Source organism: Silene latifolia, chromosome 3, assembly GCF_048544455.1.
Source record: "Silene latifolia isolate original U9 population chromosome 3, ASM4854445v1, whole genome shotgun sequence".
NCBI classification, from domain to species: Eukaryota; Viridiplantae; Streptophyta; class Magnoliopsida; order Caryophyllales; family Caryophyllaceae; genus Silene; species Silene latifolia.
The window spans coordinates 69,489,502-69,514,822 of NC_133528.1; the positions used below are offsets into that span (position 1 = coordinate 69,489,502).

A 25,321-nucleotide genomic window follows, 5' to 3' on the forward strand; every position below is an offset into this window, starting at 1 on the left:
GGGTATAGGGATATGAAAAGAAAACTGCGACTTCAAGCCACAAATCACGAAGCTGGTAATTTTGATTACAATAGGGAACAAAGAGCGAAGAATTAGACAGCCAAAGAAGCATGCTCTGACAAGGTGTGGCTGCAAGGCGCACATGAGGTTGAGAACCTGTGAAAAAACCGACAACAGGCCGGCTGGATATATTGTGGACGTCTTTGTAGACGTTCACAATAACTCTCTTTACTCTGTAAAAAACAGAGAGTTCCAAAAGCTCTCAAGGGACGTCCATGACTACATTAAGAGGACCATTATTGATCATACTAAGCCCAACATAGGTCCAACATTGAGCTTCAGAATTCTCAAGGAATACTCAAATGGTTATCAGAATATCGGTGCCTCTTTGCTAGACTTCAAAAACTTCAAACGAAATATCAAGTGTTACATTGGGGATAAGGATGCTAAAATGTTCATTGGGCATTTCAAAATGCTGGCTGAAACAAACGGGTTCTATTTTGCTTATGATCAGGATGAGAACACATGCTTGACGACGGTTATTTGGGCTGATAAGGAAGGGATAAACAACTACAGTTTATATGGAGACACGATCTCGTTTGACCCTACTTATGGGACAAACAAATATTTCATGGTGTTTACTCTCTTCACCGGAGTAGACCACAACAAGAAGACGGTAACTTTTGCAGCTGGGTTACTTGACTTCGAGAGTCAGGATTCATTTGAGTGGATTTTTAAAAAATTCCTCGAAGCAATGGGGCAGCAGCAACCTCAGTGTGTAATTACAGACCAGTGCCCTGGAATTAAAAAGGCGTGCCCAAATGTCTTCAAGCATTTTGTGCACAAGTACTGCATGTGGCATATCATGCAGAAAATGCCAGAGAAGGTGGGAAGGGCAATCTGCAATGACACGGAATTTATGACTGACATAAATGCCATTGTGTGGGATGTCGACCTCGAGCCAGAAGAATTTGAACAGAACTGGAAAACTGTTATTGAAGCCCATCGTATGCAAAGCAACCGGTGGTTGAAGTATGTATTTGCAATAAGACAAAAGTGGATACCGGCTTACTTTCGGGATCTGCCTCTAGGTTGTTTGCTGCGGACAACCCACAGATCCGAAAGTTCAAACAGCTATTTCAAGCGCTTTGAAAGCCACTTTGGAACCCTTGTCGAGTTCTGGATGAGGTACAATTCCGTAATAGAATAGCAGAGGCATTCACAAAGGAGGTTGGACGCTGCCAACGAGCATAGTATGCTCGAGAAAGTAGGGTCGATGAAGGTAGAGATGCATGCCTCACTTGTCTACACACATCCTATCTTTGCAGACTTTCAGAACGAAGTCAAACATGCGATATGCAGCATGGGGGTCGGGAATTTGACAACAAGTAGGGGACAAAGTGGAGTACCATGACGTTCGTGATGGATGAAGCACGTAAACTTCCGAGTGGAATTTAACACTAAAACTAACGAGAGCAAATGTGCATGTAAGCTGTTTGAGAGGCATGGCATTGTCGTCGGCATATACGTGGTTGTGGAATGGTAGGCGGTACACAGGATACCCGAGCCTTATGTCCTTGCTCGATGGACAAAGAAATCCTACAGACCAATTGTCCGAGATGAAAATGGAAAGGTGATAGAAGACATTGATGAAGCTGACATCAAGAAAGCCGATATGTCAAAGGTTTGGTCTGAGATTTATGCAATCGTCGGGGTGATGGACGGTTATGCTACGGTTAAACAGATGAAGCAAACTGCAGAAAACCCCGACACGATTCAGGGAGAACATCACAGACCAATTGAACTGAAAACTAAAAACCAGGAAATCGAGGCTCTTCTTGGCATCACAGCTTCAAATGATATTGACCTTCGACCGCCAAACAAGGCCAAGAATAAGGGCAGTGGTAAAAGATTGAGGTCGTCGAAAGAAAAGGCCAAGAGCAAGCCACAAAAGAGGAAGCGAAGATGCGGTAACTGCAAGAAGTGGGTGAACCACAACAGTAGAACTTGTAACCTTCCATTTCTTTGAAAGTCCCCTTCGATGACGATGATGAAGAAGAATCGTAAATCGAAGAGGTATGAATCAACTATTACTCTCCTATTATTCTAATGTTATCCTCTTATTCTACTGTTATTCCCCTATTATTCCGGTGTTACTCTGCTATTCTGCTGCTGTTGTGTTATTCTACTGCTATTCTGCTATTAATGTGTTGTTATTTTTGAATAGAAAACGGATATTCTTCGTAGAAATGGATAGTCTCTGCAATAACAGCAGAGTAGCTGCTAAATTTGCTCTAATTGTTATTCTACTGCTATTAATGTTATTCTACTGCTATTCTGCTATTAATGTAGCTGCTAAAATACTAAGCAAACATTGCAGGAATATGAATCAGATGCATGAACTAACAAAGACAAAAGAGACGCAAAAGACAGCGGCTACGATGAAGACCTCGCCTAAAAATGTCAAAGACTTTTACTATTTGTCATTGTTTGAATTACATTTTAACCTAAAATGTTTCTTCTAGATAATAAAGTGAGACCTACATTATATGAGAATTAATACTAGTTACTTTAATTTTTTTTGTTAATATTATCTGACTGTTTTTCCACAAACCACCCACAAAATAAAACTGCATTTACACACTATAATAATAGTTGAATAATAACAGATTAGTAATATTTATAAAAAGCAGTCCCACTTTTCAGTTTTTATTAAAAACAGTTACCTAACCTAATCTACTATAATTACAGGAAAACTGTTTGTATTCCCCAAGCCCCTATAAATACTGCTATTGCGTGTTAAAAAAAAACACACACACACACTGAATAAGTACAGAAAAACTGTTTGTATTCCAGAAAAAAACTCTGCATCTCCTCTGCAAAAGGTAATTTCTTATCTTTTTTTTTGTTGGTAGACAGGTAATTTCTTATCTTTCTATACTTTATTACAGAAAACCTGTTTCTATTCCCCAAGCCCCTATAAATACTGCTATTTCGAGTAAAAAAACAAACACACACACTGAAAAAGTCCATTCCAAAAAAAAACTTTATCTCCTCTGCAAAAAGGTAATTTCTTATCTTTCTATTCTTTATTTTTCTTTCATGTATATTTTTCTTATCTGTCTACACTAAACTCGATGCTGCAGAAAAGGTAATTCTCTTTCTTCTGCTTTGGTTTGCTTTTAATTTGGTTGAAATATTTTAAACATCTTTTTATAATGCAAAAGGTTTCATACTTCCAATGATGCAGGATGAGTGACGTAACTGACGATAACCGAAGGTCCCCGACAAGGGAGGAAATCGATGAAGCGAAACGGACGATAGAGTCCCTTACGATAGAGTTGATCGACACAAGGACAAATTTAGAGGCAGCATAAAACCGTGAAGAGGCCTTAATAAGAGAGGTCGACAATGTTAAGGCACAGTTGAAGGTTGCTGAACTTCAAAATGAACGTATGCGTAGACAGTTGAAGGAAAAGAAAAATAGGAACTACACAGAAGCCGACATGGACAATCAATTCATTGCTGGTGTGAATGCTTTGAAGAAGTATTACACTGAAGTCGATATTTCAATCTCTGGCAATTGGACACCAGTTCTGAAAGCCATGGAACTTATGGAAGGATACAAAAACCCTTTTCAGGATGAGTCGGTGGAAGTTGAGAGCACTGTCCAAGGACCGGCGCCCAGGCGTTAGAGAATAGAATAAAGATATAAAAATCTAACGATGATGGTCCAGGGCTGCTGCTTTAAAATATGTTTAAAATATTTATTGCTTTAAAAATAATGGCTTTAATATTTTAGATCGTTAATGTTTATTATGTAATTACTATCTTTAACTACTATTTACTACTATGTTTAAGTAATGTTGGAATAACAGAAGTCTTTGCCAGAATAATAGTGCAATAACAGCATAATAACTGCTAATTATGCAGAATAAATACTGCAATAACAGCAGAATAATGGTAGAATAACAGTGGAATAAAAAGCAGTCTAAACCACTGCTTTTACACTTGACTAAATTTACACTTGGATAAAAATGAATAGTTTTAACAAAATAATGTTGGACTAACAGTGAAATAACAGCAGAATAAACTAGTCCTTTTGTGGAATAATACTGCAATAACAGCAGAATAAACTACTTGTTATGCGGAATAATAGTGCAATAACAGCAGAATAACGGTGCAATAAGAATAGAATCACAGTTGAGAAAAAACAGCCATTGACAGTTGAATAGAAAATGCATATTCTTCGTAGAAATTGGATAGTGTTTGTAAACCTTAATTAAACTAGTGGAATAACAGCAGAATAAGTGTAGACTAATAGTACAATAACAGCAGAGTAGCTGCTTATTATGCGGAGTAATACTGCAATAACAGCAAAATAATGGTAGAATAACACTGGAAAAAACGCAGTCTAAACCACTGCTTTTACACTTGACTAAATTTACACTTGAATAGAAATGGATAGTGTTTGTAGAAAACAAAGGTAATAAGAAAGCTTAATTAGACTAAAATAACTGTAGACTAATTGTGCAATAACAGCACAACAACTGCTCATTATGCTGAATAATACTGCAATAAAAGCAGAATAACAGTGGGATTAGAGTAAAAATTGATGGTGTTTGAAAAAAGTACAAGTAATATGAAAACTCAATTAAATTAGAGTACACACTGGAATAACACTAGAATAATAGGGGAATAACAGCACAATAAACTAGTTATTATACAGAATAACAGTGCAATAACAGCACACTAATTGTTTAACAAACAGTTTACACTAACTTAGTCTGACTTTCCTGGATACACAACAGTCAAAGGTACTGCATTCATGACGATGCCTCTGACTCTTCACTACCAGCAGATGATTGGGGTTGCACTTCTTGCAACTTGTTCCTTGCTGACGCCAAACCCAACGTCTTTGGCCTTTGATTCTCACAAGCCGTCACTTTATCAAGAACTACTTGCCTATAAAGATTAATATCCGCCAAGATCAGGGAAGCCGACATTTCAACACAGAAGCTTCGACGAGCAATCTTGCTGTGAAGATTGCACTCAAACACGCTTCCACCATATTCCGCCATCGTGTACAGCAAGAAACACCCCGACTCGGAATTCAGCAGTTCCTTCTTTTTCCATTTAAAAGGAACATCAACGATTTCGAAATTGCGGCAATCTTCAGAATTCATAATATTATGAGGCTCCATAAAAACATACATATAGTTTGCCATAATATCGGCCAATCTTCTGTAATCGGCTATTTGGTTGGCATCGTGAGTCATGTTGTCCAAAATATCAATCGATTCATTCATAAATTTGATGCAGAAACAAGAGTAGTGATCATTGTACAGAATCGGAACAAACATAAGGTCCGAGTTCAGACGACATCTTCCATTGCAGGAATCGAAAAACACATTCCAGAATTTCAACAGCTTCTTACCCGGACCGTCAAGAGGGCTTGAGGAATCAAAGTTCTCTAAGAGTGAATAAAGAGGATCCTTCTAAACAGAAAGCATAAACAACCAAAAATAGTGCACAAGTGTTAACTTTATATCAATACTTGTGAGTCAATCTGTAGGTAATAACGCAAAATAGCAAAGGAAAAAACAAAATACCATATGACGAACTCCGAAAAACATTGAGCTTGGTTCTGAACGTTCCTCAAACTCCAACGAATTCAAAAGAATCGACCAAACATCAACTACTCTTGTTGACATCATAGCAGCTGCATCTACAATGGAAACAATATCCCCCCTGTCCAAAAACACGCCGACGTCGTCGTTGTACAACACTAACATCTCACTGCATTCACAAAAAATAACATATGATGAGAACAGTGGGATTACAGTGGTATAACAGCAGAATAACAGTTCAATAACATCGGAATAATAGTGGTACAACAGCAGAATAACAAAAGGGAATTAACAGTGGGATTACAGTGGACTAACAGCGGAATAATAGTGGTATAACAGTAGAATAACAGTTCAATAATAGCAGAATAACAAAGGGACCTAACAGTGGAATTAGACGACTGACTAGGTTGACAAAATAACAGCATAATAAAGTTAGAGATTAACAGCGGACTAACAAAGTGGGAAACAGAAAGACTAAGCGAACAGAACAAAGACAATCAAAGAAATGAAAATCGACACATACTCTTCTTTCAACTGAGCGTCTTCACGAAGAACAAAGTCCACCACTTGCTTCCGCACCTTCAGCATCTTAGAGAACTGTTTTTTGTTCTTCCGAAACAAATCCGACACCGCAACAAACCTACTGTCCTCTGGCCCGCAATCCATAGAGCAACCCAGCCCATCGTCTGCCTTACCCCTTTTACGACTACCCAAAGCCGACTTTGGACTCACGGTGCTATCCACACCCCTGCTTCCCACTTGACGGCTGGCAGTAGGGGTGTTTCTAGAGAATTCAGTGCTGTCAATGACAGTAGGAGAAGCAACGGGCTCGACAACAGGCTGCGTCGTCTTAACCTTCTTACCACCGTTTTAACAACCCGCGAACCACGACGTTTCTTACCGCTTTGAGAAGCCCTCTTTCCCGCATCCTCAATACGCCATTTCTCTTCAAGCACACTCGGGTTTCCTTTCTCGTCTTGTTCAACTCCTCCAAACTTTTCAACACATCTTCCCTGGACTCGTTCATATCGACAAAGACCAACAAGGCAACGATCTCAGCGCGGTAAAGCGCTCTTGAATCAGAATTACCCAAGTCACAATCAAAAACAGTTCCACGGTAAAAGATTATGTGCAACATCGTATATACACCGCAGTCCAAATTTTCAATCGCAGCGGTTTGCCAGGTAAAAGGGACGTTGACAATTTTATAATCTTTAACCTCCCCACCTCGGGCAACTCCTTTGTTGACCAGGAAATCAGACATCAAGCTCACCTTTTAAAAAAAAGGAAAAAAAAAACATAATTACTAACAATACTTAAACAAACTAGGCTAAACGCCAAGAGAAAATTAGGCACAATAAATGACTTACAGCAGTTTGACAATACACAAAACGTACACACGCCTGTTGATCATCAGCAAACATCGCCTCTTGAAATACATTATCAAGATATTCAACCCTCTTCGCAATGAAGTTGATGCACAAACAGCTAAAGTGCTCATGCAAAAGAATTGGGATGAAAATCTGGGAAAATATTTGGCCAAAAAAATTGTTACTAATTATGTGGTTCTTTTTTAAAAAGAAGAAACACATGAGAATAACAGCAGAGTAATAGTAGACTAACAGTCGAATAGTAGTAGAATACACACAAAGTACAGAAAACATACCATATCAGAAGTCAGATCACACTCTCTATTGTTGTTATTGACAAAGACAGTAAATGACAATATGACTTCCGCACATAAATCACTCCTGGAAGCCTTCTCATCTTTCGACGGCGTACAAAGTTGCCGCAATGGATACTAAACAAAAAGTGGAGAAAAGAGTTGAAACGTGATGCAAAAATGAAAAATAAAGTAAAAGAAACGATAAGATAGAATAACTAATTGTTGCACCCATCCCAAAGAAAAGTCGACTTGGACTTCCTCTTATACAAGTATCATTAAGAAAGAGGGACCACCAGTCAACAACACCAAGCATTATCGTTGTATTTGGAACCATCGATTCCATATCCTCTCGATTCAGGTAACTGTTCACACCCCAAGTGACAAGATTCTCCCTTCAAAACCGAATAAACAGGAAAAATAAGAGTCACATAAATATATTTTTGAAGAACAAAAAGCAGTATAATATATTAACCAGAAAGCAGAAAATTTTTACAATAAAAACAAGCTCTTACCCTTGCGAAATGTTATGATCATTCGAGAAGCGATGTCTATGACCTCTTTCCGCTTGGATAGCATTGGGTTGAAAACATGTCCCATCATTATCATTGATTTTGACAGACAACTAGCGAGGATCCACGGGACCACAATTATAGGTGCATCCGAAATTCGAGGCACCTGACAGGACAACAGTAGCTCCTCATGTGCAGCAGAGTGCAGCAAATAACTTGTACAGATATTAGGAACATTCAACCCATCAACGCCATTGTCCTCCCGGACAGCCTCACCAACAACAATGATACCGGCCCTCCAAAGACAACCTCGGAATCCTGTTTATCAGATTTATCTATCTCAGACGCAGCCCCAAGCAACAAGTCTGCATGACAAGACATCACCACATCCGCTACTTCCTCTTCTGCAGTCACAAATGTTTCACTGCCAATTTGAGTGGAATGTTGAGTGTCATTACGCAATGGAATGTCAGCACCGGTATCCGTCACCTCCATCTCAGGCAAACAAGCATCAGTCTTTGGAAATTGATTTGCTTGAACCTCTACCGGTGTACACTCAACAGTATTAGGCACGTCCTCTGGTGGATTATCAACAAGATAGTCTTCAACTTGAATGTTAACGCCCTCCACATCATTGTTAACATCCTCCACGTCAATGGTAATATCCCCAACATCAACTACTTTCTCACCGACATCATCTGGCTCTCCACAACGAAACTGAATGTCAGCACAGATATCCGTCGTAATAGAATCTAAATCGAGTGGTGACAATTGTGGAGTCCCCACCTTTGCACTTTGTTGAATGACGAGACTATGTTCAACACCCTTCTTTTCAGCTATAGTCGGCTGCACATCCGACACTCCTCATAAAATTGAGAAAACAGATTAAATGATGGGGGTTCAATGATGACATCTTTATGTCTAGCTTTTTTGGAAGCTGGTTCTTCAGGAACAGTTGATCGTCATTTATTTACCGCTTGCATAGCCAATACATGCTTTACCCGTTCGTCCAGCTCACGGATAACTTGATCCGTGAAGAAAGATGGGGTGGCAACCAAATTCTCTGACCCTTCACAACCAACTTTTTCTCGATTTGTTCGGTTGTGCTTTCTTTAGCACTCGTCGGGTTATTTAGTGGGCAACTTAGCAAAGAAAAAGGTGCTTCACGCATAGCCTGGTTGGTTCTTCTTCATCATCTTCGACTTTATAAGTTCCGCCCGTTCCAAGTATCGGCGGCATAAAATCTGAGAGTCCCTCTCATTAAGCAAAGATAAGTTGATGAACATCCTGTCAAGATAAAATCCCAAAATTTTACTTAAAACAAGACAATAATAGTAGAATAACGAGAGGAATAATAGTACACTAAGACCAAAATAGATAACAGTGGATTAATAGTAGATAACAGTGCAGTAATAAAATAACAAAGGAATAACAGTACACTAACAGCAGAATAAATAACAGTGGAGTAGTAGTAGAATAACAGTAGCATAACAGTGGAGTAACAGTTGGAATGAAAATTAGAATAACAGTGGAATGACAGTAGGAAAACTGAGGAATAACAGTGGAATAATCGTAAAATAATAGCAGTAGGACAACTAATGCTTAAAGACAATAACAGAATAACATTTTAGAATGATTCGTTTTAAAACAATCAAACAGGTGCTTACATCGACCGCTGCGGACTGTACTTGCTCATCCGTAAGAATATCATCAAGTAGATCCAGCATAAGACATCGACGTTGAGTACGTTGACCAGAGCCAACGATGTTTGGACGAGACAATGGGAAAGCAACGTCTGAACGCTCCCCAGTGCCCAGAGCACCAGCAACTGCCTCACGCTGCAACCTCTCACTGAAAGACTTAAAATCCCAATGTTTAATGAGCGGTAGCTCATTATTCACCTGATCACCGCTAAAGAAATAACGGTGAAAATAGGTGATAGCCGACAGCACTACACAACAACGAATATTTTTCCTCCCGTTAAGCGTTTCACGCACAGAAGTCACCAAGTCTGAGAAGACAAACTGACACCAATTAAATTCCTTGATCCTAGAAACATCTTCCACAGCGCTTAGAAGTTTAAGGTCAACCACATAACCCGACACAGGAGCAACGAAACACGACATGGCAAGCAGAACAAAAGTCTTCTTAAACTCATCATCCGCAACCAAAGACTCTAGCAGGGTCTCCTGTACTTTGTTAAGTGGTATCCCACTTTTGTTATTGGCGATACCATACTTCTCATGCCAAGCACGCTTCAAAGCTTCTCCATCAGCGTTTGCAGAACCAGGAAACCCAGTAATTTACCAAATCCAATTTTGGACCAGAATTTGGTAAATCAAACACATCGTGCACATCATCTGCAGTCAACTCGAACTTCTTCGTTTCAGATATTTCAAAATACTTCCCACTTCTAAAAGCATATATAAACTCCCGGAACATGGTATGGGGGAGGGAAGAAAGCTTCAACTCAAGTAAACCCCCGAATCCCATTTCCCTAACAGCCTCCTTCTGCTCCTTGGTGAGGGCTTCAATAACTTTAAAAAGAAAAGCAGACCGACAGCAGCTAACAAATGGATCGGCACTGTGCACACAAAGGGGAAAAAATATACAATGCATTAAAACATTTAAGATAACATAAGCAAAGCAGCAGAATAATAGCAAAATAACAGGAGAGCATCAAAAAATAACACGAAAAGTAACATATTAATAGCAAAATAACAGCAAAATAAAAGTAGAATAACAGTAGTACATACACTGGGTTATTTTCTGCAGACAACTCCACTGAGGTTGGTTGCTACTTACCACAATTCCCTTCTCATGCTTAACTTTGCCAGCCAACTTACTACTAGTCTTTGGTGGACTAGACGACAACTTCGCAAGTTGGGTCTCGGCCTTTCGTTTGGTTTTTTTAGTGGGTGGTTCGGTTGTACATATTTCTTGACTACGAGTACTCCTTCTCTGAGAAGCAGTGCTCTTTGATGGAGATGTGACAGGGGATTTGGATGGAGAAGGACCCGGAGAATTTGATGATGACGGTTGAGTAGACTTTGATGAAGCGGCGGATTTGAATCTTAACTTCATTTTATGCTGTACTATCCCGAAAATGAAGATAAGGATCACTTTCAATGATAAATAGGTATTCAACTAGACTTTTTTAATAATGACGCCAGAATGAGAGTACCGTAATGAGAATAATGAGAACACTAACAATTAGTCAAACTAAATAAGAGTAAAAACACAAAAAGAACAACATGGAAGTGTAAACAAAAACACGAAAGAGAATCAAAAGAAAGCCTCTTTGAATAAAGAGTCAAAGAAAGTTTCAAAATTACATACGGCCTACATAAGCCTTCATAAAACAAAATAACGTACTAAATTATAACCAGAGACAGTTTCAAATTACATAATACCCAAAATACATTCTTTCCCACAAAGAACCAAAATGTACTTCCGAAAATACAGGACATAACGTAAAAAGTCAGTCAACGTCAACAACATCGACTGACATAATACAATTCGTGAGCAAGATCATAAGCAGCGGGAAAGTCCCTGAGTGTGTCAAAGTACTCGTGAATTAGCCTGATCCGTTCATATACAGGTGCATCAAGGATCTTGTCATGATCGTGTATATACTGGCAAGCATGCAACACCGCCTTTGCTGGCTCACTTGCAAGCATATAGCACTTGCATCGTTTGGAAACTACTTTCGAGCCCTTGACAAAATCTTAAAACCTTGACTGTGACTTGTTGTTAGAACTTTCATATATTCGGCGTGAACACCAGGCGCACTTTTATGAAATAGGAACATTTGTGACCATTTCTTACAAACAAGAGACATATTGCTCTTGTCCAAAGTAGTCTCTACATGATCGAATACTCTTTCCATTAGGTCCTGGCTATTTAAAACTGCCGACATTGATTGATTACAACGACGAACTCATACATTAACTTCAAAGCACTTATCACTCTTATCTTCCAATAACCAACCCAATTTTTTTTTCTTTTCAGTAGCGAACTCTCTAGCAAATAACAATTTATCTTCATTCACTATATTTATTGCCCATCCCTCACAAACTAAGTCCATTAGTGATCTTTGAAACCTACAAACAAACAAAGCGAAACAAATAAAACCACAAGAATAAATGAGAATAACACAAAAAGAATAACGAGAAAATAAAAACAGAAACACACTACAATGACGGGGAAGAGTAACGCGCAACGACACCATAGAACCAAGTATAACAAAGCGGAATAATAGTATCTTGAAAAGTGAAGACGACACGAACAAACACAAAAACCCTAGAAAAACACATTAAACAATTAAAACATGACAAATAACTTGACAACAAACTAAGCGATAGAATAACAGCAGAATAACACAAAAAGTAAAGTGTGTAGAAATCAATAGTAAAGTTCTCAACACAACTCGTTAGCTAGAACATGCAAATCACTTCAAAACAGTAGAAAACTGCAGAAACGACTAAGAACATGCAAATCACTTCAGGAAAAATCAGAAATTCAAAAATGCAGCATAATATTACAATGAAGAAACTGCATAAACACAATAACGACATTAAAGTACTCGATTAAGTAAACCTAGCGATAATTAAACTGAAAAAACGAATAAAAAAGCATACAAAAGCATGAAATAAAACAAAATAACAAAATAAAAGAGGAAAATGTCATGAAATTACCTTCAATCGGAAGAAAGAATGATGAACGACGAAGAGAAAACGGGAGAAAACACGAAGGAGACGAACAGTTGAAGAAGAAAAACACAAGAATAATAGAAGAGAGAGGAACGCTTGCAGTTGATAATGATTATATAAACCGTTTTGCAGTAATGTGGAGAATTAATTAGAGAGGGAAACGATTCTGATAAATGACGGAAAAGAAGAGAGAGAGAGAGAAAAAAAAAAAAAAGAGAAAATAAACTAAACAATGCTTTTATATGACAACTAAGATTAATCTTGGCCACTCATCTCTAATTTAATCTAATGGTTGAGATTCACCCAACTCACAACTCACCATAAGAACCAAAAACACCAAATCCAATCTCTCTCTCTCTCTATATATATATATATATATATATATATATATATATATATATATATATATATATATATATATGTATATATATATATATATATATATATATATATATGTATATATATATATGTATGTATATATATATATGTATACATATATAATATATGTATACATATATATATATATATGTATACATATATATATATATGTATACATATATATATATACATATATATATATATACATACATATATATACATATATATATATACATATATATATATATATATATATATATATATATATATATATATATATATATATATATAGAGAGAGAGAGAGAGAGAGAGAGGCAAGATCCGGTGAGTTTGCCACTTTTCGTGAGTTACCCCCGCATTTATATACCATTGGATCTAACAAGATCAAGGGCTGAGATTATACCGAAAAAATACACAAACTTTTTTTTTCTCTCTTCCACTCAATGTTACGTTTTCCCTTTTTTCTCTCGCTTTCTTCGTTCTTCACCTCTTTTTCTTATTTTCTTCAAATTCATGGCATAATCCAATCAAATCTTCACAAAACCGGAGTAATTCAAGTCGAAAATACGAAATTAATTCATTATCTTCATTCAATTTGATTGATACATGCATCAATCGTCAGTTTTTGCCCAAAATTTGCAGAAACCCTAGCGCAAATCGACAAAACGAAGGTAAGCGTAGATTATAACTGTTATTTTGCGAGTTATTTCAATTGCTACTCCGTTAGTATGCTTGTTTATCATACCTTTGACATTTGATTGATAATTTATTTTCATAATCCTGAAAATTTGTTGGTAATATAGATTAGCATACCAACTGTTTGTTAAAATGTCTAGTTAAATTTAGAAAATCAGTTATTGTAATGAAGAAACGTGGTTATTTAGTTGTTATTCAAATGCAGAAACTCAGTTATTGTAATGTAGAAACTCGGTTATTGTAATGTACAAACTCGGTTATTGTAATGGAGAATCTTTGGTATTTGTTTTTATTGTAATGTAGAAACTCGGTTATTGTGATGAATAAATTGTGTTATTGTATTGAGATAAAACTCAAATATGTTCAAATTTCATGTTCACTCGTTAGTTTTCTAACATTACATCTCGATTAATGTATTACTTCAACCCAGTTATTGTATTATCAAAACCCATGTATTGTATTTTATAGTTGCTTCTTGGGTGTTCTGATAAGTTATAGTCTGCTTTTTGGTGATTTTCAGGTGGAATCACGGTAGATGCGGATAATTGACATTCAATGGAAAAATTGACGTATATACTTGGTCATTTTCATGAAGAAAGTAGCTATTTTATAGTAACTTAGTTGTTTACCGAGAATAATGTTTCATGGCATTTACAGTTATTGTAATGTAGAAACTCAGTTTATTGTAATGTATAAACTCTGTTATTTGTATTTATTGTAATGTAGAAACTCAGTTATTGTAATGTAGAAACTCTTGTATTTGTAGTTATTGTAATGTAGAAACTCGATTATTGTAATGAATAAAGTCAGTTATTCTATATGTGTTTCAGTTATTGACTCGTCAGTTATAGTTATTTTACAATCCAGTTACTTCTTGGGTGAGAACCACCAACATAATGAGAATTGTGAGAACAACACCTTACAATTTTTTTTTTTAAAAAAAATAATGACATATTTGGATTCAGCATAGAATTTTATGACTGGATAACATATTTCTTGGACCAAAAAGTATTAAACTATTGACGGAAATCGTGGGGAAATACGTTTTATTAATTGTCATGCATATACTACTCATTTTCATGTATTTAACAATTTCATGCACCTAGAACTCGTTTCAATGCATCTAGAACCCGTTATTTTCATGCACCTAGTAATAATTTTCATGCATGTAACAATTTTCATGCACCTAGTATTCGTTTTCGTGCACCTATAGCCTTTTTAGTATACCTAATTGTATTTCTGTACATCACATTTATATTTTGTTAATAAAATCAATAAATTTTGTTTAGTTATACTAAAGAATATGTTTCAATAAACTAAACTAATGTTAAATGTTTCATCAAAACTTTCGAAACAATATTTAGTGGAAATTTAGTGAGAGTTCTCACGGTTCTCATTATGATAGTGGTTCTCACCGGATCCTGACCCTATATGTGTGTGTGTGTGTGTGTGTGTGTGTGTGTGTGTGTGTGTGTGTGTGTGTGTGTGTGTGTGTGTGTGTGTGTGTGTGTGTGTGTGTGTGTAGCAAAGTATTTGAGATATTATACTATGGAGGTGATGAAAATAAGGAACCATGATGTTAGTTAGAGTTTTATATCTTTCTTACTATTAAATTAGTTGTGCTGTATTATCAAAATAAGGGTTTTGGTGAAGAGTTTTGGATGCAGGTGTTCTTATCTTTCATGTTCTAGTTGCTATAGTTAGTGTTTTAGATGTTATTTAGAGTCTAAGTGAATTGCTTCCCCTGCTATGGTTTGACTTGCCGAGATAGGATATAGACACCGCGCGTAGTGCTACTTTAGTTAAGGCCTTTAATTGGCAAACCAGAAGGAAACACAGCGTAAAGCGAGGCTACAAAAAGGCTTCATTTGTGCAACAAGAGGGATATTACAGGAGGAGTTAGGAGTGGGGTAAGGGGTTTGTTGCGGTGTTTGCCGAGGTTCGTGTGGCGTTTGGCAGTGGTGCTGCAGAATGAGGTGTTGGTAGGCATTCAGAGGAGTAACCGAATTTGTGTATGTAAAATTATCATTATTAAATTATTATTATTGCTACATGTTAGTGTCACTTGCCACTTCAGCAACAGGTCATTTTCAACCTGGTATAACATGTTCAAAAATCAAGGAGTCTATTTTGAGAAAAAAAAAAGATATTTAAAGGAGTTTATTTTACGTTATAAACATAGTTCAACTTATTTTGAAAAGGTGGGAAATAGTATGGATTATTCTTATGAATGAACCCTATTTGTTATAGAAAGGAAATAGTATTCGTCATACGTTCTTCTTTCTATCTTCCATTTATATAGTATTTTACATCCCACTTCTAGATGTCTGGTAAAATGTAAAGTAAAAACTGATCGCACGATAATCATAATATACTTTTGAGATATTATAGTTATAGTTATATTTATTGGTTAGAGCATAATTTCAACTTCATCTGTTTTTTTAGCTTAGTTGCCTTTTAATCACAATTCCGTACTCTAAATTTGTAAGCACATTGCTTCATAAGCTAATAACAATTGTTTTTATTTAGGCCTCGTTTGGTTGCCATACGGGAATTAATTTCCCATGTTTTTACAAAACACGTAAATTGGACAATTCACATGAATTGCCTAAAAGACGTTTGGTTGGCATCCGGGAATTAAATTAACACGGGAGTTTCCAACTACCTAGGGGGGGGGGGTAGGTAATTAAACTCCTCCATTATGGGGAAGTTGGGAATGCCTAGGAAAATAGAATTCATGGGATTTTAGGTAAACAAACAACTCCCATTTTCCCAATTCATGAGATTTTCCGATTCCCCCGTTTTTAATGTGGCAACCAAACGAGGCCTTACTATCTCCTAGTACGAAAAATCATGGAACTATCCTGACAAATACAACAAAATGAATGTTATCTTACTTGGTAAACGAAGTTGTAAAGAATAGTATAATGAACCATTTATGTACGTAAATGTGAACTAAGAGAGACATAGAAAATAAGAGTTGTGTGTTGGAGTTGTAGTTGGAGTTGGTGTTAAAAGAAGCCTCATTTGTTTGTCTTACACCCACTCTTATATAAACGAAAATGTTTTGCTAAAATTTCTCTCCCACATTGCTGATTTTACAATGTTTGTACATGTTTATATACAAATTTGTGCATTGGGTTGTCAAGTTTGATGACCGTCTATTGGGTTTGTGCCTTGATTCTGTTAGTCACCTGTTGGGTTCCTTTGATTGATGATAACATGCCCATTTAATGTGTGCTATCATAGTTTACCTTTTCAGGATTTATGATTAAATCAAGCTTGGATTAAGAAGTGTTGAATTGTTGATCACCCAATGTATTGAGTCCTAGGCGTCATCTAATGTACAAGTTAGAAAGTAGATTACTTTAAAGAAATAGAAACAGTCAAGACCACTGTTACTTTTACAAGTAACAGCAGCCTGGACCGTTGCCTTGATTCGTAACACTTGAACTTCTTCTTATCTTTCAAAAGTCATTTATGTGTCTTATATTTTGAAAGATAACTTTCAGATTTTTTGCAAAGATTTGGCCTTCTAGAAAAAGTGGTTTGAATAATTATCATTTCAAATTGTTTTCCCTTTGTGCAAATTTGACTCTTTGGTCTTTCATAAAATAAGGATTGCTTTTTCCCATTTTTGTGAAAGCTTGTCATCATGTGACTTGTTTTCCATCCTTTGTTTTCTGAAAACTTATGATCTCTTTTGGATAATTTCAAACACTCTTTCTCTCCTTTGCCTTTTGAATAAGAACCCTCTTTTGTGCAAGTTTGGGAAGTTGTTGAGACTCATCACATGTGATGGTCCTTGACCCTTAAAACCCTAACAACCCACCTTGCTTGCTCTCCCTATAAAAGGCGTGCCTTATCCCCTCAAAACCTCAAGACTTTTCTGAGATTTCATTTAAGTTTGCAAATTGTTTTTCAAAGCTTAAAAACCAAGTCTTTACTTTGCAAAGCTTTTAAAAGTCTTCAAGTGTTACAATCATGGCTACTGTTACTTTAACATACTAAACTCTCTCACTTATGAATCGTTGATCTTGTAAAGTTGTCCATCTCAATTCTTGTTAAGAATAAGCTAGTTGAAACTTGATCCTTATAACGTTCTAAGTTTGTGTGTAGAGTTTAGGACGGAGTAGTCTTTAACTCTTTGGCAACCGGAGTAGGTTGCGAGTTAACTTGTTCTAGAACGGAATAGTTCTTGAACTTGTGTTACAACCGGAGTAGGTTGTTGTGTTTTTATTGTATGGATTTTTAGTAGGCGGAGTAGATCACTAAAATTAATCAATAAAAAGTAGATTGGACGTAGGCACTTGAGTTCTTGCCGAACCAATTCAAAAATCTCGTGTTTGATTTTATTTGTTTTATTCCGCTGCTCTTTATTTTGTTTGCATTTCTTTTGCTTAACTTTTGAAGTAACAGTTCCACATACTGTCACATTTGGTCTACAGTCTGTACTTCATAAACTGAGACAAATAGCTACTGTCAGAACAATTGTTACTTTCATACTTCAGCAAACGTTCATATTAATACTCGTTTAATTTCTCTATATTATTCGAAGTATTCTCATGTCTCGTTTCATCCTACAACTCACTTTAAATTAATAAAGTTGGAGTTAAATTTTTAAATAGTACCTAATTCACCCCCTCCGCCTCTTAGGTACTTAAATCCATAAACTCAACAATTGGTATCAGAGCCTCGTGCTCTTGATCGAGGCTAATCGCCTTAGAGTTTGAATCGTGGGTAATGGATTCCGAGAAACACTCCAAGATACCGGTCTTTACCGGTGCGAATTTTGGATGGTGGAAACTCAAAATGGAACATTACATGAAAAGTATAGACTATCAATGTTGGAACATCATCCAAAATGGACCTCTTGTTATTGAGGAAACCGATATCTTAAACGGTTTCACCAAAACGAAAAAGGAAAAATATTACGATGAAAATGACTTCAAACTTGCCGAAAAGAACTCCAAAGCAATGTCGATTCTTCAACGTTGTGTCGGTGAGAGGGAAGTTAGTCGAATCTCTGGATGTCCTACGGCAAAATCTATTTGGGATTCTCTTGTACTTGCTTATGAAGGGACATCCCAAGTGAGAAAACACTGTGTTGACCTTCTCATGCAACAATATGAGATGTTTAGAATGTCAAAGGACGAGTCCATAAATAGCTTTTCTTCACGTTTTTCTTGTATTATTAATGAGCTAAAGAGTCTAGGAAGGAATTTCGAGTCCGAGGACATCATTCGAAAAATCCTTCGTAGTCTAACCTCTAAGTGGCAACCCAAGGTCACCGCCATAGAGGAAGCTAAAGACTTGTCAACCCTATCTCTTCATGAACTAATGGGATCACTAATGGCTCATGAGTTTAATCTCGACAAGCATTCTAGTGAGTCCTCAAAGGGAAAGAGTCTCGCCCTCACATCCTCTCCAAGTGATGGAGAAGATGAGGAGGAAGACGAGTTTGCTATGTTCTCAAGGAATCTAGCCGGGTTAGTCAATGGTCAAGGAAACAAAAGGTTCACCAATAATTACTCGAAAAAACGCTTTCCTAAGAAACGACCTAATTCCACCGTGGGATGCTTTAAATGTGGTAATAAAACTCACCAAATTAAAGAATGTCCCAAGTGGGATGATATCAAATCAAAGGAAAGAAGATAAAAGGTTAAAAAGGACTATAACATAGAGTCATGAGTGCAATTTGGGGAATGTCCGACTCCGAGGAAGATGAGGAACTCATCGAGGAGGAACTAGAGGCTAAAATGTGTCTTACAAATCATCTTAAGAACAAAGTCTCAAAAACCTCAAAAATCGAACACCTAAGATGCCTCATGGCTAATCCCGATGCCTCCGAATACGATTCCGACAACGAGGTAAATCATCTAAAGGCCAAGGCTAGAACTTACTCCAAAGAGAAAGTATGTAAGCTTCTTGACCAACTTTTTGATAAGTGTCGGTTTCAAAATGATAAACTTGAGGTAATGCAAAATGAGATTGAGGAAATTGCTCAAGAGAATTTTAACCTTAAAAATGAACTAAAAGCAACAGACAGCGTCACTATCACCTCTGAGGCTTATGATGAAGTCAAAAGAGTCAACAAGTTGAACAAACATTTGACTAAAGAACTAGAACGTCTTAGGATGACCCCCACGGACATCTCTGACCTTGAAAATGTCAACACTACCTTGGTGATGCAAGTTTCCTCACTAACCAAGGAACGTGATGATCTTTTGAGGGACAAAGATGCTCTCGAAAATGAAGTCTATGACCTTGTAGTTGAGATTGTAGACCTAAGAGAAACAGTGTCTGAGACTGTTACTTCTGACAAATATTTAGACAAGTCCAAAGAGAAAATTGAATGTTTGGTCAATGAAAACAAGTGTCTAAAAGGTGAGGTAGTTAGTCTCAAGAAAGAAATAGAGGTTCTTCATGAAAGGCTTACTTTTCTTCAAAAGGGTATGCCCGAGTGTAGCACTTCTAGATCTACTCCTCATCATAGATCCGATGAATTCGTTGATCTAAACAAACGTCTTGATGAGATGACATCTAAATATGAAGAGTCCAAAGAAAAAATCGGATATCTCGTGTCTAAACTCAATAACCACACCCATGACTTCATAGTTGAGAAAAGGTTGTCCATAGAAAGTGTAAACAATGATGAACTCAAGAGGGAAAAAGAAAAGAATTTGCATCTCCTCTTCAGAGTCAATGACTTGACCAATGAACTTGTGAGTGCTAAAAACAAGTGTACGTGCAATAATGTTATCCGCACTTACTGGAGGACACCGGTTCCAACAAACTCCCACTTGTCCGTACAAGTGTATGTGCGATAACCGATTCTCATATCCATTTAAACTTTCTCCCACTCAATGTAAAACCATTTGCAGATCCTGATTCGCAAAGGTCGTATTTTACAATCGATCTGTATCAAGAGTGGTTTCCCCGACTAGAGAGTAACTTAACTGATAAAACGAATCCGTATTCGACCATGGCCATGCATTTCGATTCTGACTCCTCGAGTGGCCCCGAGAAATATCGAGTACCGATAAAGGCTGAATATTTCCTTCAACTCGACTCTGTCGATCTAAGCACGCATGAAATGACCCGAAATAATCTACTTGGCCCCCTGTTACGGATGACCGTGAGAAAGAAACCAAAGTCACCCAAAATCTGCCTTAATCTCAAGAGACAGTCGATAGTCAAAAGAATCGACTCTTAGGATCACCATGGAGGTCCTATCCACGACCTGGCACCGAATGTTATAAAAAATTTAGGACTCCACGTCGTTGTCACAATTGTGTCCTACGAGATATCCGTATAACTCGCCTCTGTGATTGGTCAGTCAACCGTTTGACTTATGGCTCGTTGAACCCACCATCAACCAACGTCACAAAATAATTGCCAGAGTTATCAGCTCATGTGGGCAATTAAGGACCCAAAAATATAATGTTTGTTCAGTTCACTTTGTGGTGTTCAAAATTGTCGTACAAATCCACATGAAAAACAAAATATATAAATATCAAAACGATGATGTCGTATAGAGTACAAAAGAGAATGAATCTAATCCATAAAAGAGTACTACAACTCAGGAACACGTTTAATTCCCATGGAATTAACATGCCCTTCATGCTTATCTTGTCGTAATGGTTTAGTGAGAGGATCTGCTATATTATCATCTGTAGCAATCTTTTCTATCACTACCTCCTTTTGCTCCACGTAATCTCGGATTACATGAGCTTTCCGTTGTACATGTCTAGACTTGTTGCTAGACTTCGGCTCCTTAGCTTGGAAGATGGCACCTCTATTGTCGCAATAGATGGTGATCGGGTCATTCGAACTAGGCACTACGAATAGTCCTTGTAAGAATTGACGCATCCATATCGCTTCCTTTGCGCCTTCGACGCGGCATAGTACTCGGACTCGGTCGTAGAATCTCTTTGTAACACTTTGTTTGGAACTCTTCCGGTGATCAGCGCCATTAAGAGTAAAAACGAATCCAGATCGAGATTTCGAGTCATCTCGATCCGTTTGGAAGCTAGCATCTCGTAACAGAATCGGTTGCGCATAGCTTTTGTTCGCCTCCATAAGTCAATGCCCAATCTTTAGTCCTCCGTAGGTACTTAAGAATATTCTTGACAACCATCCAATGTGATTCACCTAGATGTTGGAATCGACTTGTCATACTCAATGCATATGCCACGCCCGGACGTGTGCATATCATGGCATACATGATTTATCCTATAGCCGAGGCATAAGGAATCCGTGTCATGCGCTCTTTCTCTTCCGGTGTCTCTGGTGCCCGAGACTTGCTCAAATGCACCCCTGGAGCCATAGGAAGAAACCCCTTTTGGAGTTAGTCATCTTTGAATCTCTCTAGTATCTTGTCTATATAAGACTCGACCGAGAGATAACATCCGACGTGATCTATCTCGATAGATACGGATGCCCAAAATTCTTTGTGCCTCACCCAGATCTTTCATCTGGAAATGGTTCTTTAACCATACTTTTACCGAAGTTAAGAGAGGTATGTCATTCCCAATCAGGAGTATGTCATCAACATACAATATTAGGAAGACAATCTTGCTCCCACTCGACTTGATATATAGACATGGTTCCTCGACCGATCGAGTAAATCCATTTTCTTTTATCACTTGGTCGAAACGAAGATTCCAACTCCGAGAAGCTTGCTTAAGTCCATAAATGGAACGCTTAAGCTTGCACACTTTCTTAGGATGTTCAGGATCGATGAAACCTTCGGGTTGTACCATGTACAGCTCTTCCTCCAAATAACCGTTTAAGAAGGCGGTTTTCACATCCATCTGCCAAATTTCATAGTTATGAAAGGCGGCAATCGCTAAGATAATCCGAATGGAACGAAGCATGACTACGGGTGCAAAAATTTCATCGTAGTGCAGACCTGGCACTTGGGTGAAACCTTTAGCAACTAGTCGTGCTTTATAGATATCTTGTTGACCTTCCACAGAATGCTTTATCTTGTAAAGCCATTTGCATTGAAGGGGACGAACCTTGGCAGGTAAGTCAACAAGATCCCATACGTTGTTCTCATACATGGAGTCCATCTCGGATTGCATGGCCTCAAGCCATAGCTTTGAGTCGGAACTAGTCATGGAACCTTTATAGGTTGCGGGTTCACTACTCGTTAAGAGCAAAATGTCATCTATGTCATGTTCCTCGACCATACCAATGTATCTGTCCGGAGGAATAGAGACTCTACCCGACCTCCTAGGTTCCTCAGGAATATTAACCGCAGCCGGGATTGAAGGAACTGGTTCCTCCAATGGTTGCTCGGCATTTGGTTCTAGAATCTCCGATAGCTCGAAGGTTCTATTACTCTTCGCATTCTCGAGAAACTCCTTCTCTAAGAATGTCGCACTAGCCGCAACAAATACACGTTGTTCGGTTGGCGAATAGAAGTAATGACCAAGTGTTCCTTTAGGATAACCTATAAAGTTTTTCTTGACCGATCGCGGGCCGAGTTTATCCTCGTGTCTCCACTTGACATAAGCCTCGCAGCCCCAAACCCGTATAAAGGACAAGTTAGGGACCGTTCCCTTCCATAGTTCATATGGAGTCTTGTCACATGACTTTAGACGGACTTGATTAAGTATTAGAGCAATTGGTGAGAAGAGCATAACCCCACAATGAATCGTGCAACATGGTGTGACTCATCATGGATCGAACCATATCAAGTAGTGTTCGATTTCTCCGTTCGGACACACCATTCAACCGAGGTGTTCAGGTGGAGTTAAGCGTAAGGCAATCCCACAGTCCTTAAGGTGTTGATCAAACTCGTGAGAAAGATACTCGCCACCACGGTCCGATCGCAGTGTTTTAATCTTTCTACCCGAGTTGGTTCTGACCCGATTCTCGGTATTCTTTGAATTTCTCAAAGGACTCACTTTTATGCTTCATCAAGTAGACATAGCCATATCTACTTAAATCGTCCGTGAAAGTGATGAAATACCTATAGCCTTCTCGTGCGGTGATTGACATAGGTCCACACACATCCGTATGTATGAGTCCTAATAGGTCGCAGCCGCGCATTCCAACACCTTTGAAGGAAATTGAGTCATCTTACCAATGAGACATGATTCACACGTTCCAAATGATTGAAAATCAAAGGCCGAGATAGCTCCATTCTTTATGAGCTGTTTAACGCGTTTCTCATTAATGTGTCTCATACGGCAGTGCCATATATAAGTTTGATCTTTGTCACCAACCTTTAACTTCTTATTCATTACGTGCAATATTTCGGTGGTCTGATCTAAAACATAAATTCCATTCATGGAGACTGCCTTGCCATAAATCATATCGTGTAATGAGAAAATGCAGCTATTATTCTCTATTACAAATGAAAAACCAAGTTTGTCAAGTGCAGAAACTGAAATAATGTTCTTAGAAAGACTGGGTACATAATAGCAGTTATATAAAAATCACTCAAATCCGCTAGGAAGCTGGATCACATATGTTCCCCTCGAGACGGCAGCCACTCGTGCTCCATTCCCGACACGCAGGTCCACCTCACCCTTTACGAGGGGTTCGATGTTTCGGAGCTCCTGCACATGATTACACAGATGAGAACCACAACCAGTATCTAGTACCCAAGTTCCGTAACTTGCGTGGTTAATCTCAATCATATGAATAAAAGAAGAAGAAGAAGAAGACATACCAACAGGAGTAACGCGACCTGCTTTTATGTCCTCATGGTATACAGGACATGTACGCCTCCAATGCCCAGTCTTGTGGCAATGGTGGCATTCCATGTTACCGGTCTTGCTCTTTGTCGCGCCTGATGAGGTGCTCGACTCACCAGGCCCACTCTTACCTGATCCCGACTTCTTAAACTTCGGTTTACCCTCGCTAGGTCCGCTCGAGCTTTGCCCTTACCCTTGCCCTTGTTTGACACAACGAGAACATCCCTGTTTCAGGCTCCCACTAAACTTCATGTCCTTCTCGGTCTGTACGAGAAGGGAGTATAGTGCGTGAGGACTTTTCTTCAAATCATTCATATAGTAATTGGCTCTAAAGAGCGCAAAACCATCGTGGAGTGAATGAAGCATGCGGTCAATCACGATGTTCTCGCTGATCTTACAATCAAGCGCCTCCAGTTTCTCGACATTCTCAATCATGCTGAGAATGTGTGGGCTAACCGGTTGGCCCTTCTGGAGTTTCGCCTCAAAGAAGCGAGTGGTATGCTCATAGGTCACGATTCTCGGTGCTTTCGAGAATTCCGTAGTGAGCGTGGTGAAAATCTTGTTTGCACCTTGGGCTATGAAGCGTTTCTGCAAATTGGATTCCATTGCAAAAATAAGTACGTTCTTTATCGCACCCGCTTCCATGGCGAAATCGCTATACTTGGCGATCTCGTTAGCTCCAGTCGTGGGGCCTGGGTTTGGCGGGATGGGCTCAGTCAGATATCTGAGCTTCCCGTCAGCAATGGCAGCATTCCGTAATGCCGCCTCCCATTCCGCGAAGTTTGATCCGTCATTCTTCAGTCGAGTAGACTGATTCATCTGATTCATGAAGATCCGAAGCCAGGACTCACGGTCCAATGTGGCACTTGGCATTGGGTCGTCAGCACGGCCAGCCATTATGTTATTAGCAGTTTTAAATGATCGTGATCTACACTGAAAAAGAAAGGAAAAACAAAACGAAATAAGCAACTCATCGTGGTGATTTAAGTCTATTTAAAATTCATTTTAACGTGTAGAC

General features: G+C 38.2%; 1 protein-coding gene across 1 annotated transcript; it reads left to right on the forward strand.

The window, feature by feature from the left end:
• Positions 1–754: 754 nt before the first annotated feature.
• Positions 755–3,695, forward strand: LOC141649186 (uncharacterized). Its single transcript, XM_074457881.1, has 3 exons — positions 755–1,198; positions 1,547–1,983; positions 3,464–3,695. The coding sequence occupies exons 1-3, from the start codon at positions 755–757 to the stop codon at positions 3,693–3,695; spliced, it is 1,113 nt and encodes a 370-aa protein (XP_074313982.1).
• Positions 3,696–25,321: the final 21,626 nt, after the last annotated feature.

Coding starts and splice junctions, on each gene's coding strand:
- LOC141649186 (XM_074457881.1), top strand. CDS start 755: ATGGGGCAGCAGCAACCTCAGTGTGTAATTACAGACCAGTGCCCTGGA. Junction 1,199..1,546: donor TCTGGATGAGGTACAATTCC/GTAATAGAATAG, acceptor GTGGAATGGTAG/GCGGTACACAGGATACCCGA. Junction 1,984..3,463: donor AGATGCGGTAACTGCAAGAA/GTGGGTGAACCA, acceptor ACGTATGCGTAG/ACAGTTGAAGGAAAAGAAAA.